General features: G+C 41.3%; 1 protein-coding gene and 1 non-coding gene across 2 annotated transcripts; both read left to right on the forward strand.

Moving 5' to 3' along the window:
• Positions 1–247: 247 nt before the first annotated feature.
• LOC136525082 (small nucleolar RNA R71) lies at positions 248–354 on the forward strand. Its single transcript, XR_010776410.1, has one exon. It is a non-coding gene; the product is annotated as a small nucleolar RNA R71 (small nucleolar RNA).
• A 12,700-nt stretch (positions 355–13,054) lies between these two features.
• Positions 13,055–13,831, forward strand: LOC136523293 (uncharacterized). Its single transcript, XM_066517021.1, has one exon. The coding sequence runs from the start codon at positions 13,059–13,061 to the stop codon at positions 13,611–13,613; it is 555 nt and encodes a 184-aa protein (XP_066373118.1). The 5' UTR covers positions 13,055–13,058; the 3' UTR covers positions 13,614–13,831.
• The last annotated feature ends 1,756 nt before the right edge of the window (positions 13,832–15,587 follow it).

Raw genomic sequence — 15,587 nt, forward strand, 5'->3', positions numbered from 1 at the left:
CAAGCCAATTTAACAGTACGTCCATCTTAGTTGATAGTGCACACACCTCTTCTAGTACTTCTTCGCTCTTATTGCATAATTGAATGTTGCATGATGACCGGCCTTGATTAGAGGCTATCTTTTCCAAAAGAGTTTCAGCTTTTCCAAGGTGAGTGACAAAAATGATCCTCCAGTAGTGGCATTGAGTTGTTAATGAGCTTTTTGAGTTAATCCATGGTAGAAACTTTGCATGAGCAACCAATCTTGCATCCTATGATGAGGACAATCTAAAATGTATTCTTAGAAACGTTCCTATGCTTCTGGAATAGTTTCTCCTTTCTGCTGTTGGAAGTTTGAAATATTTTCTCTTAAGGCATTGGTCTCTCCTATAGGGAAGAACTTTTCTAGAAAGGCCTTTGAACACTTTGCCCATGTGTTGATGTGATCTTTGTTGATGTAGAACCACTGCTTCGCTCTTCAGACTAGTGAGAATGGAAACGAGCGAAGTAGTATGATGTCTTGAGCAACGTCCTTGATGATGACTGTGCTGCTAATCTCTAGAAAATTCTGAAGGTGAGCACTAGCATCTTCATGTGCTTTTCCGCTGAATAGGGTATCTTGCACCATGTTGATGAGGCTTGGCTTGAGCTCAAACTCAAGGTTGTTGGTTTTGAGTGTTGGTCTAGTGCGGATGTTCTCAGTGCTTAGAGCAGAGAATTCATAGAGAGTCTTGTCAGATATAGCTCAGAAACTGGTGTTGAGCTTCCTCTTGATTAGGTTGATTCTGATTAGAAGTTGTTGGTGAATCATAACCAAGCCTGCAATACCCTATATAAGATATGAACAAAGACAAACAAGGATAAGCCTGCTAAAGTAGAGGTTATGATTTTATAAATAAGTATTTATTTGATCAATTCTCTTAGCCATGTGCCCCTCCCCGACAACGGTGTCAGAAATGCTTGTTGACATTTCTTAGCATCACTTTTTACTAGGTTGTCATCTCTAGCATAATGCCAGAAATGCGTGGTTGGTAATTATTAATGACACTGGTAAACTTCAGAGAAAATTATATATATATATATATATATATATATTTAAAGTATCCGCAAGCGCACAAATAATGTACCATTGTATCATTTCACCCAGGAGTATAACAGGTATCGTTATTTATATTTTATCCACAGGGAGGAGCGTTGTGGTTGTGTTGGCATAGAGATATTGACATATATATATATATATATATATATATATATATATATATATATATATATATATATATATATATATATATATATCCAATCACAAGAATACCAGTTACAGTACCTATCAGCCAAAGAGGAATTCTTCCAGTAGTATCGGCCATTTCCCCTACTTTCCTCCACATTTTCTCAAGTGGTCATGCTAGAGACAAAAACAGTCATGGATAGTTATAAAGATGGTATCCTTCCAAATGGGATAAGGGAATTCTTACTACTCTCTTTCTTTCTCTCAATTGAAGAAGTAATTGGAAAATAAAACAGCAAGTACAAAAATGAGTAATAAACCCCAGTATAGACTGGTACGATTCAATTCAACATTTTGTTCATTCGGGTTTGATTGTATCATAGTTCTATAGTTGGAATTTGGTTTATCGTTGGATGAACTGCATTGCTGATATTGATCCCAAGAAAAAAACCGTGGGTACAGCTAATCCGTGAACAGCCAGCCATCGCAATATATATATATATATATATATATATATATATATATATATATATATATATATATATATATATATATGTGTGTGTGATAAAATCACTCTCATGCTATGGCAGGGGTAAGTCAAGGGATAAATAAATGATAAGTGTAAGGTAATAATGGTATTCCAAATGTAGAAGTAGAGACTCATAAAATATGGTACGGCTAAACAGGAGATTCGTAAAGAGCAAAAGATTTCTAAGTCATTCCTTATCTACTAAGTCTTTTGTACACCCTAGTATATATACTCTCATCTATAGTATAACTAACTTTGGATATATGCATAAGAAACATTACTAAGGAAGATCAAGAACAAAGCTTGTCTCCCTTCGCAACCGTGTTCTACTTGCTCAACAAACGGGGAGTGAACTACAAGGACTCAATGGGAGTATCACATATGTGATCTACCACATGACCTAGAGTATAGAATGCATTCGTAGGCAAACAATATCTAAGCACCATGCTTACATAGTGTCAACCACTTAACTCACTCGAGTACTGAGCTAAGAGCTTTGCGAACATATGCATAAATTCATCATCAATCATAACTATATCAAGCATACAACTGGAACAAACTAGGAACATAATAAATAGCAATATAATATTGAAGTAGCATAAAATCATAAATATAGAGATACAATGGCTATAACAGTCTCTAGACGACAGATCTAAAATCCTGAGCAATAGCCCACACTCTTCTTGAACCTTGCCAGCTAACCTATACTATAAACTTGAAGAATTAGAGCTCTACTTTCATCTCTCTAGAAACCCTAATTTCTGGTCTAAACTTGACTTATGGCAGCGTGCTTTGGTAGGGGTAGGGGCTGGTATACATAGGCCGGAGTGTCCAACGTGAGCCCTTGGATCAAACTGACTTAAACAACGGTGTAGATGTATCCTAGGAGGCGGTGGGGAACTGACTTAACAACATGGCTGATAGGTGGGGCCCACAGGGGCCAGCCGGCCTATATGTGGGGCCAGGTGACCCCACTTGTCATCCCCTTGCTCTTTGCTTCGGTGATGTGGCTTCTGGAGTGTTCTAAAGTCTTCCCACGTCGATTTCACGGTAGAATTATGCAATTTCCTTTGATGAATAGGTCCCCCATTGACGGTTTTCTGGATAAACCCTGCTGAAAACACAGATTCACTAAAACTCATAGAAATTATCAGTTTAAACCCCTAAGTCTATGTTGGTGATCATTTTCATACATCATTTCAAGTTATATTGATGTTTTAAGCATTTGCATAAAGTTTTGAAAAGAATCATAGCTGCTAAACCAAACATCCAAATTAAATTTGGATTACACCATCGTGTTTTTTGCAATAAATTCTTCGAAATAAGACCCCATAAGGATATATTTAGATAATTTTGTTACCGAAAATTTATCTTATGAAGATAGAAAATTTTCTTTCATTAAGTAGATGTGATGTTCTAGGTTTAGAAAACAATGTTCCGCATTTATAAAAAAATATTCACGGTTAATAAGAATAATATTCTAGATCTAAAAACAAATTATAAGTTCATATGGGTACTAATTGAGTATCCTGACATATACCATAAAACATCTCACGAGTACTAGATACTCAAATAAATCATGGAACATCCTATTTTGTACGACGCGAACATGACAAAACATATCATAGGACATCAGTTGTATACTGTGTGAACATCACATGTATACCATAGAACATAGGAAATAAAAAGCAAAACATGAAAACAAAGAAAATGAATAATTAAAATAATTAATTATAGGATAACACAAAAAGATGAAAAAGGGAAATAAAAAAGAACAACAAATGCTATTAAATATATAGAAATAAATAGATAAACACAAATAAATTAATAAAATATTGAACAAAACATAAAGGGAAACACAAGTAATAAAAACTAGAAAAATCACATAAGAAGAGAAAAAAAATAGAACATCACTAGGGCCTTGTTTAGTTCCATCCTAAAAGTTTACACCCTATCTAATCGAATGTTTGGACACATGCATGGAGTATTAAATATAGACTAAAAAATAACTAATTGCACAGTCTGTGACTAATTTATGAGACGAATCTTTTAAGCCTAATTAGTCCATGATTTGATAATGTGGTGCTACAGTAACACGTGCGCTAATGACGGATTAATTAGGCTTAATAAATTCGTCTTGTGGTTTACTGACGGATTCTGTAATTTGTTTTTTATTAGTATTCGAACATGCCATGCGACGCCCCCCATATGACACCCGATGTGACACCCCAAAATTTTACACCCTAGATTTAAACAAGGCCTAGATACTATTTGAACAACTTAAAAATATCACAGGACATCTCTCGGGTACCACATCAATGCTTAAAGATAATTGTTAAACATCTTATTTACACAACATAAACATATGTAAATAAATCATAGAACATCACATGTAGAATACGTAAACATCACAACAAGACATGAGGGGAAACAAAAATAATAAAAAGAAAAGAAACATGTAATAAAAGAAAATAAAGAAGAACATCACATAGATAGTACTTACCTAAAAATACTACCAAACATCTCATGAGTACTATGTGAACATCCCATTTATACTACATAAAAATCCAAAGACACATCAAAACATTACATGTATACTACGCGAACATTACGTGATTCTCATAAAATAAAGGGAAAAAGTAGAACATGAAAAAAGATAACAAATAATTAATAATAGTAAAATAATGAAGAAGAAAAAGGGAAATGAAGAAAATGAAAAGAACAAAAAAGTCCAAAGAAAAGGGAAGGAAAAAAGAAAAATATACTGCGTGAACATCTCACGAGTGTTGTGTGAATACTCAAATATAATCATGGAACATCTTATTTACACTACATAAACATCACAAAATATATCTAGACCATAAGATGTATACAACATGAATATCACATGTATATAATAGAATATAGGAAATAAAAAGAAAAACATGGAAAAAGAGAAAATGGATAATTAAAATAATCAACTAGAGTAAAACACAAAAAAGGAAATGAGAAATAAAAAAGAATAATGAATGCTATTAAAAACATAGAAAAATAAATAAACACAAACAAATTAATAAAATATTGAGCAAAACATAAGGGGAAACAAAAATAATAAAATAGCACATAAGAAGAGAACAAAAGAGAAAATTACTGGATACTATTTAAACAACCTAAAATATATCAGAGAACATCTCACTGGTACTCTGTGAATATCTCAAAATACATCCGTGAATATGCTTAAATATTACCGTGACCATCATATTTATACTCCATGAATATCTCAAAATACATCATAAAACATCTTATTTATAATACGTGAACATCACAACAAGACATGAGGAGAAATAAACATAATAAAAAGAAAATACAAAAGATGAAAACTAAAATATGAACATGAAAAAACAATTAATTAGAGTAAAATAACAAAGAATATGAAATAAGAAAATAAATAGCAAATGCTATGAAATATATAGAAAATATAAAATAAATAAATAACTAAAAAATCAAAATTAATAAAAGAAAGACAAAAGATAAGGAAAAACAAAAATAATAGAATAGAAATGTTACATGATGGAGGAAAGTAACTAGAACATCATATTGTATTAAATGAGAGAAAAAAGAAAATAAAATAAAACGGAAAAAATAAATATAAGAAAAAAGAGAATAAAATCTAACAGCCTACCGCAAATTAAGGAACAATAAGAATAAGAAAAAAACGAGAGAAACTAACATACGCGCCGTTCCACGGGCCGTTGCGTCCGTCGTTGGGCCGTTTCTGCACTTGCTCGCTTCATAGTCTGGTTTTATTTGGCGGCCTTGAAATTTGAGGGGCCTAGAGCGAAACCAAAATTTAGGGCCCCTTAATATTTTTTTTTCAAAAAAACATTAGGGCCCTTAACATGAACACAAGTAATATAAAAAAGTAATATTTTTTGACAAGGTAATAATGAAGATGTTTTTTTTCACAGGTTATAAATCTCCATCACGGTATGCAACATGGTAGCGCTATGCAGCCATTCTCCCCAATAATTTTCGCTCTCCAATAATTTTATATATCTTGTGCGCACTCTAGAGAGCCGTTCTTGCTCTCTATCTTTGGCTACCGAGAAATCTAGAATAGAGAATGATTATATTTAGATAACCAATTGAAGAAGCAGTTTGAGGGTATTTTTCTATCAATTTTTTTTCTTCTAACAATTAGAAAGGATATAGAGAGTTTCTTGCACTAAGAGCATCTTTAAGAGACTTTTTAAAATTTACTCTATAAATCACCATCTGGAGAGTCATTTGAGTAAAATAGCTTTCTATATTTTTGTACCCTCCAACAACTTTTCTATATCTTATGCGCACTCTCGAGAGCCACCCACTATCAAGCTTTGGTTAGAGAGAAATCCGAAATAGAGGATGCCAATATTTAGAGATCAAATTAAAAAGGTTGTTGGAGGAAATTACTATTCCTGAAATTAGGAAAAAATATATAAAATATATAAAGAGTCTCTTGAAGTTGCTTAAAAACGTCCGTATCCTGTGCTCCCCTTGGAGCTTTTCTCTCTCTTTATTATTCTTTAGAGGAGGTCTGTATGCATGGCATCTCTTTAGGCTTTACTAGTTGCCAAAGTTCCTCAAATGAAGGGAAAGAATATAAACAGGGACCAGTGATCTTTATCCTGTGTGTGCGCAAAAAGGATCCCATGGCCAGCAGCAGGTAGCGGACCATATCAAAAATAGGTCCTCTAAATCCACATATAGGCAGGGGTCCCGTGCTCTGCATGGACCTATAGTTTTCCAGATGGGCCGGGAATGATGGGCCGGCCAAGGCACGGCCCGAGAAAGCACGGCCCAAGCACGGCCCGGCCCGGCAGCCTGCGTGCCCGTGCCTGGGCTGCCAATTCTGCCCATGGGCCAGCACGGGCACGGCACGGTAAAGAGGCCTGGCCCGCTAACGGCCCGCTATCCAGTGAACTCTCAGCCGTCCGATCCCCCCCTGATGGATTGTGGCCGTTGGATCCAGGGCAACGGCGCCGCCGCGTATATAAGTCGGCCAGCCTCCCCCGCTCGGCCGCTCACAAACCCTAAATCATTTAACGCTCTCCGCCTCTCCCTCCGTCCCTCCTCTCCTCTCTGGCTCTCGCAGTCTCGCCCTCTCCGACGATGGTGGCGAAGGGCAATGGCCCCTCCCAAGGGCGACAGCGACTCGCCGTCGTCCCCGTGGACCCCGCCTCCTCCTCTCGTCCTCCGGCAGCCGCAGCTCTGGAGCTCCGACGATGCAGGTAACATCCCCTTCTGCTCTTCTTCTTTCTCTCACTGTCACTGACTCACTCCCTCTTCCGCAGCACGGATCCGCGGATCCGCTGCTGCTAGGAGCTCCGGCTGCGCCGTCTTCAGCGCCGGTGACGTCTAGGTAAGAAACCCTAACCCTAGCTCCGAAGCCTAACCCTAACCCTAGCTCAGATCTGCTCCGTTCTTGATTTCTTTTCTTGAATCTTGAGTTCTTGACTGATGTTCTTCCTTTCTTCTTCTTTTGGCAGACGTTTGAGGCCAGGGCAAGTGAGGATGCCGTCCCGGCCTCCCTCTGTCTCTGAGGACACGGTGGAGGCTAGTGCCACTGCCATGGCTGATGAGATGGAGAGGGTCCGCGACCTCCCTGGTGGTGACGACGACGATGACATGGGCGACGAAGAGGTAAAAGAGCTCTTCGGCCGTGGAGCTGTACCTGGTGGAGCTGGCGCAGAGGACCCCATCGACCTTGATGGTGACGAAGGTGGTGGTGGAGAAAAAGACGGTGAGAACACCGACGATGACCAGGACCAGGTATCACGCCCCTCTACCTCTGATGTGTGGCAAGATTTACAGAAGCTCTTCAAAATGGGTCCCAAAGGTAAGAAGATCAGGTATGGCGCTATCTGCATCCATTGCAAAAAATAGTACTCTGGTAGATCTGCAGGTGGCACTGGCCACCTCCGTCGTCACAGGGATAAATGTGCTAAGAGGCGAGAGAAAACTAGGGGGTTTAGTCAGTCTCAGATTTCTTTTAATCCTGATGGTTCTATGCGTAATTAGGATTACTGTCCTATGCGTGCTCGTACTGAACTGTGTAGATTGCTTGCTAGGGTAGATGTTCCTATCAGCTTTGGTGAATCTGCTGCATTTGAGGAATACATTAATAATGCTCATAATCCTAAGTTTCAGGCTGTCTCTACACAAACCACAACTAGAGACTTAGCCAAAATGTTTTCTGATAGAAAGAGTAAGCTTGTTGAGGTACTTGCTTCTGATTCTGTTAATTGTGTGTGCCTTACCTCTGATATTTGGTCTGGCAAAGACAAAGAGGATTATCTTAGTGTTGTTGCTCATTACATAAACCCTGATTGGCAACTAGAGAAGAGGGTTCTTGGTCTTGTGCTTATTGATTGTTCCCATAATGGACAGAACATTGCTGATAGAGTTGCATCTGTTCTTGGTGAATATGGTGTGCTTGAAAAAGTATTTGCTGTTACTTTGGACAATGCTTCATCTAATGTTTCTGCCATGCGTATGCTAAGACCTATTTTATCTAAATATCTTGATCTTGAGGTTCCTGTAGAGGATCCAAGACATCCTGAAACTGCTGTTACTACTATGTTCTTGCATCAGCGTTGTGCATGCCATATAATCAACATGATTGTTAAGGAGGCACTTGGGTCTGTAATATGAGAACTTGGACAATGATGTAAGAACATTGAACATTTGAACTTTGGAGCTAGGCTGTACTCTTTTCCTGACTAGAGTTTCTCACAAGGGTGAGTTTTACCTAGCAGGTTTTTAGTGAGGCAGCCATTGCACATGCTCCCATATTCCTATTTTCTTAACTCTTGTGTGTTTGCTCTGTTTTTGTTTCTCCGGTTCTTTTTCTGATAATTTTGATTCCAAATTATGCTTGTTACATCAATCTTGAACTGATGAAGTGGTACTTAAAATGTGTTTAGTGCCTGGGCCGGCACGGGCACTGGCGTGCCACCGTGCCTGCTGGCACGGCACGACACGGCTTGCACTTCATAGTGCCGTGCCTGGGCTGCCACTTCGGCACGGTGGCACTATCAGGCACGGCACGGTGGGCCGCCGTGCCACATAGTGCCGTGCCTCGCCGTGCCGTGCCTGGCCGTGCCCGTGCCCGTGCCCGTGCCGTGCTGGGCGGCCCATTTGGAAAACTATACATGGACCATCCGACCATGGGAAATTTTCTTTATAAAATCCATGCATGACATCTTTAGGCTTTATTAGTTGCCAAGTTCCTGTAACGAAGGAAATAAGAATAAATAAAGAGTAAAATGCATCGGAGGTTCATTAACTTTCGTTGAGGTGTCATCTAGGTCCATCAACTCTGAAACTGCATTTTTGGGTCCATTAACTTTCGTTATGGTGTTATTTAGGTCCATCAACTTTGTACTACATTTTTTGGTCCATAAACTTTTAAAATGATTCACTGCAGATCCATAGGATGCACGGCACGATGCAACATGGCGGGCGAGGACCCACGGCCAAAGCCACCGCGACCGGCTGTACCGACGTAGCCAGCAGACTTCCAATCAGATGTCGACACGTGTCTTTCCATCCCACAGCAGCCGCCAGGCACATCGGCTGGACACGTGGCTCACATCGCGTCGGGTCTGCACGTTGCGGCGGTACAGCCCGTCTGCATCTAATTCTTTTTCCCGATCAGTTCCTGCATGACAGCTCCGACCGTGTGCTCGAAGGCTAGTTGCCATAGACACACACACGTGTACGCACAGTGAACCACGCCGGCCTGAAGGCTCGGTCTCAAGCATGTCCACGAGGATTACACACGAGGAAAAGAATAGGCGCCGTTGACCGCGGCGGCGGCAATTGTCACCATGACAGTTAGGGACGACTTGATGACCGGCTCGGTATAGCGGAAGAAGACTGCAGCGGCTCACGGCACTCCTTGGGTCGGGACTCCTCTTCGGTGGCTCCTCCGCGAAGGCGAAGGAACGCCACGGCAAAGTGTTTTTTATGTTTAAAAATAATGCTATGCACGGAGTAGAGTGCTTAGTCATAATTAAATTTGGTATTAACCTCGGTATCCTCAATGGATCTATATGCCACGTCACCATACATGTCTTGTAGATTGTTTTTTTTTTAAGTTGGGATTATTTTGGATGTAATAAGGTTTTGGCAAAAATTTGTTCGAGACCCATGTAGGACTTAGCACGGATAAAGTAGTTCGGAGTAGAGCCCTGCTGGTTACGGCAGCTGTGCTTGTGTGGGGTGGGGTTCTCTTGTTCAAATAGGCAGCGAACTCAGCCCAACCTAACACATATATCCATTTGCCTTCTTATTAGTCGTTACCCGTCGACAAAGAAGCGCTGAGCTGAGCTCGCCGGCGCCGTTCCTATGGCATGGTGCGGCCGGGGCAGCGCAGGTGAGAAAACACCGTTCCGGTGCCTACTAGATGCGGCACGGTACACAGCGGCGTCCATGGTGACCGTGCTCATCCTCGTCGTTATCGTCAAGGCCATGAAGGTGGTTCTCTTCCCCGAGTCGCTGTACGTCTCCGTTGTCGGAGGCTCCATCTCCGTAGCGCCATCATCAACCCGGCCGCCCAAGCCGGGGATGTCTGGTCCGCCGGCTAGACTGAGGTACTTCGCGGATCTCCGGACATACAACCCGAGAAGGTCCACCGCCCGCATGTACTTCGTCAAGGTCATTACGTACCTCTTCGAAAACGACACCCCGGCGTCGTCGTCACGTCCATTGGACAACTGCTTCGCCGCCTACAGGCAGGACGACTTAGTCGTGCCGTCGACGTCGCAGGTGTTTCTAACAATAATGTTTTGGCAAGACCTCAACGCATCCGACTCCACCACACCGCAAGCGATGTACTCGCTGTACAACAACGAGAGCGCCGGCGTGAGAGGCGTCACCATGCGGATGGATGCCACCCTCGTCACCGAGGAGCTCACGTCGTCTGGGTTCAGGCTCAATAGCAGTCGCAAGGTCCAATACTACTGCTGGCCGCTCGTCGTCATCCGTGGCGAGCACGGCGCCGTGCACGAGGAATTGGAGGACGACGACGTCTTTTGCAGGAATGGGCGGGGAACTCATTTCATTTAGTTGTCACAGTATTATTCATCTGATGTACTGTACTCATTATATTATACACACTGGGCCATCATCATCAGCCCGTGCTAATTAAGCAACGGGGTCTACGGTCTTGGAACGACGACACTTTGGTGTTTCTTGTTTAATTTCTTTGTATATGTGCTTCATCTGTCCCAGATTATAAGACGTTTTGGTATTTCTAGATTCATAGCTTTTGCTAATTTGGAACGGAGGGAGCAGTACTTTTAAGGTCATTAGGGAGGATTTTTCGCAACATCGGCATGCATAAATAGTATTTTTTTTGTGTGCATTTGTGTGTGTGAACTTGGTGTGATATGTGGGTATTACTGAAAAAAAAACAATAATCCGGCTTCATTCCCCGAGACGCGAGGAATCTGGCTAGGCTTTTTTCACATGTTTCTCCACACTCAATCTTGTGTCTCAAGCCCACACACAGGTGCATCAAGTTTTTCATCACCCCAGCATTCATCGTTGTCTCAAGTCTTCTTAAAAAACCATGGAGCTGCTGGTCTCCGACCTGTCGTCCATGACACTCTACCAACACACTGTTGTCAGACATGATGCGACTATATTTGTTTCCGCTTGTGACAGCTTTCTTTTAATTTGACCAAAAAAAATATATCCAAACGCGATGCCCGCAGCATTGCTTGCAAACTTCTTACGCATGTGTGCCGGGGAATCAAATATGATCCAATTGCATGCAAAATATCAAATGTCAATATGCAATTTGTGATGCGGTCATAATACTGGCCGCCATAAAATTTGTCAGATTTAAATCACGATCATTGAAATCAAGAGGTTCTATTTGGTTGTTTCCTTTTTATAGATGTCAATGGTAATGCACAACTTTCTAGCAAGAAAAAATAGGGTGACTCGGAGATGGAGAGTACAATGTAGTTAGGGATGAAAACGGTGAGAAAACCACTCAACCGTTTTCTACTTCTACATTTGAATACGAAAATGAAAGCGAAAGCGGTAAAGCCGGACACGAAAATGAACACGAACTTACGGAATATCGAGAATTTCGAAAACGAACTAATTCGAGTGGAGTTATGTCGAACACGGTCGGTATACGAAAAATCAATACGAAATATTGATCCTTAGGACCAAGTGCATAACAATTAACAAGTGAATAACAGTTAACAAGTCCTGCAACTTTCATAAAAAGTATCTCCATTCGACACCATATAAGAAAGATATGATTTTTCTAAGACAACAAGTGCTTGCTTACGATTAATATACCGCTGAAACTTTCTTTAATTTTTTTTGAACATCTTAAAGACCTCAAATGAAAAAACTAAAAACTAGAAAGTTGTAGATCTCGTTGAGAGCTATAATTTTCATATAAAAATCATCTTTATGCAAGATCGTATGAAAAAGATACAATTTTTCTAAGGCTGGACTTCTAGTGGCCCAAATTCGGTTTAAACCGAATTTCGAATATGGAATATTCCGAATTAAAAGTAGAAAAGTAGAAAATGGTCGGAGAACGTCCAAATCGTTTTCGTTCCAATTTCGAATTTGGTGTTTCGAATTTCGAACCGAATTCGAATTTGTCCGAAAATACGAATTCAATCCGATCAAATGTAGAAAACGATACAGTTCGGTACGGGATATTTCTGTAGTGTTGTCATCCCTAAATGTAGTTTTGGGACAAGCTTTATTCGAAGTGTAAGCAGATGGTTTGAACTTCCCAATTGTTTAAGAGAAAAGGAAAAAATAAATAAAAGGGTCTGATTTGTGGACATTATTAATTAAATGAAAAAGGGAAGAGATACGCGAACTGATTGTTGAGTTCCTTGTGGTGGAACTTGTCCACCTGGATTTAAGTCCTAGACTTGGCACGAGTACTCGTATTTTTCTGGATTTATTCCAGGATTTAACGGCGTTATTATGCTTTCAGTGGTAGGCGACGTCCCCCTCGACAACAAGACGTCTACGTTGTACTGTGTAATTTAAAAAAAGAAGAAGAGATGTGGTGCATGGATGCTGGATGCATGATACCTTCCCTGCTTGCAAGGTTAAGAGCTGCCGGATCATGACATAACAAATTAGTAGGCCAATCTATTATTAATAATCTAATAAGTACACGTGCATGCACTTGAGTAATTTGCTAGACGACGCTACATAGCTAGAGATCGAGCACTCCTATATGTCCATCTTCTTAACAGTCTGTTTGACGACCCAGCAGCTATACACACTCCCGTCCCGTAGGGCGTAGGCATACATGGCGATGGCACCTCCGTCATCAAGCGGCCAGCTGGAAACCAAGCACTACATCCTGGCTGCCCTAGCGGCGACCCTCGTCGCGGCGGCGGTCGTCACCGTCGTGTCGGTCGTGCTGAGCCCGGCGCGCCTCAGCTTCTCCGTCACCGACGCGCGCAACGACTTCACGAGCCACCCGGCGCGTCTCTTCCTCACCGTCGCCGCCCAGAACCCGAGCCGGCGCGCGGCCGTGCAGTACTGGAGCATCTTCGCCGAGGTGAGCAACAACAGCACGCCGTACCGGATCAGGGCCGACGTGTCGGCGCAGCTGCCGCTGTACCAGCGGAGGCGCAGCGAGACCAAGGTGAACGCGACGGTGTCCATAGTGGGACTCGCCCAGGCGGACGCCTTCACGAGTAACAAGACGAACCGCAAATTGAGCGTGATGGTCGCCGCCGTCGCGCGGTTCAAGGTCGGCGTCGCGTGGACGAGGCTGTACGACATCAAGGTCTCCTGCGGGAACGTCGACTTCTTCGCTAATAACCAGAGCAGCACCGCTGACTGCCATGCCGATTGATGATGCACATCGGCATGCACGCATACTTTGTAAATCCGTTTCTGTTTATGTTACAGAGAAGCCTTGCAGTATAATCCAGTGGGAGTAGCCAGGTGATAGATCGATGCCTTTTGAACCCAGGTGTTAATGTTTTTTTTATTTGCTGGTTAGGACTTGTGTAATTTTCTTCTTTTTTAATAAACAAGCTATTGATATCATAGAAATGAGAAGCTGATAGCCCTGAGAGTCTACTAATAAAAGGAATAAAAGAAGACCACACAAAATAAACAGATACTCCATCCGTTCTAAATTATAAGTAGCTTTGATATTTTTTGTTCATTTATTTTATTATGTATCTAGACATATTATTATATCTATATGTATAGCAAATTGGATGAGCGACTTTTTTTTCTGGAAAATTCAAAGCGACTTATAATTTGGAACAGAGGGAGTATTATAATTTTCTACTCCCTCCATTCCAAATTATAACATGTTTTGGCTTTTCTAAATACATAACTTTCACTATACATTTAGATATGCACTACATCTAAATATATAAGAAAAATGATATAACTAAAAAAACAAAACGTCTTATAATTTAGAAAGAAAGAGTATCTTTTATGTTAGCCATGCACCCATTATATTATACACACTGGGCCATCATCATCATCCCGTGCTAATTAAGCAACGGGGTCTACGGTCTTGGAACGACGACACTTTGGTGTTTCATGTTTAATTTCTTTGTATGTAGTACTTTTAAGGTCATTAAGGAGGAAGCATCCGCATGCATAAGTAGCTTTTTCCTTGACGACACTTTGGTGTTTCATGTTTAATTTCTTTGTTTGTAGTACTTTTAAGGTCATTAAGGAGAAAGCATAGGCATGCATAAGTAGCTTTTTTGTTTTTTTTAAATTACACAGTACAACGTAGAAGCCCACAATACGCACGCACACTCATCCGTCATCCCTATGAACACACTTACGCAAACTCAACCCCTATAAGCACCTCCGAATGACTGAGCTGGCAGATCTCGAGATTCATGAAGTCACTACAGACGTTTTGCTATCGACGGGAACATCGCCTACCACTGAAAGCATAGCGCCGTTAAATCCTGTAATACATCTAGAAAAATGTGAGCACCCGTGAAGTCGAGGACTTGAACCCAAGTGGCCAGATTCCACCACAAGAAACCCAACCAACTAATCTATGATCTGTGTAGATTGGGTGTGCATCGGCATGCATAAATAGCCTTTTCGTGTGTGTGGATTTGGTGTCGTGTGGGGTACATTATTAGGTCAGTCTGAGTGGGAGTTCCATTGTTACATCTGGCCTAACTTGGAATTTGGCCCATGTGCATGTTAATGAGATATTGTGGGGGTTTAGTCTCACCTTAATTGTTTAAGGAGGGTTAGACCAACATATAAGGCTTCTAGAGTCTATCCCACCATCTTCGAGTTAATCCTTTTACGCGAAGCAATGATGACAGAGTAAGTGGGATGGTAGTAGGTGTGGTTCACTCAGGGTGCAGAGTGGATCTAAGCCGTTTGGACTCTAGGGCGTTACAAATGGTATCAGAACCAACCTTCGTGGCCACAGGCGCATGTAGGCCCTGTGGGGTGCATGGCATGGCACATGTGCCGGCACTGGACGCACGGTCACGTGTGATAAGAGGTAACATTATTGGTGATTGTTTGCCCTGTTGCAGGTGTGTTTTGCCGATGAGTGTGGGGGGTTTAGTCCCACCTTGGTTGTTTGAGGTGGATTAGACCAACATATAAGGCTTCTAGAGTCCATCTCACCATCCCCAGGTCAATCCTACTTTTATACGAAGCGAGGATGAAAGCATAAGTGGGATGATGGTAGGTGTGGTTCACTCAGTGTGTAGAGTGGATCTGATCTGTTTGGACTCTGGGGCGTTACATTCATCAAAGTTTTATTTGCATTGATTGCCACATAAATGTTTTTGATGATGTGGTAGTGTTTTTAAGAAGTGAG

The sequence above is a fragment of the Miscanthus floridulus genome, chromosome 18, assembly GCF_019320115.1.
Source record: "Miscanthus floridulus cultivar M001 chromosome 18, ASM1932011v1, whole genome shotgun sequence".
Lineage (NCBI taxonomy): Eukaryota > Viridiplantae > Streptophyta > Magnoliopsida > Poales > Poaceae > Miscanthus > Miscanthus floridulus.

Coding starts and splice junctions, on each gene's coding strand:
- LOC136523293 (XM_066517021.1), top strand. CDS start 13,059: ATGGCGATGGCACCTCCGTCATCAAGCGGCCAGCTGGAAACCAAGCAC.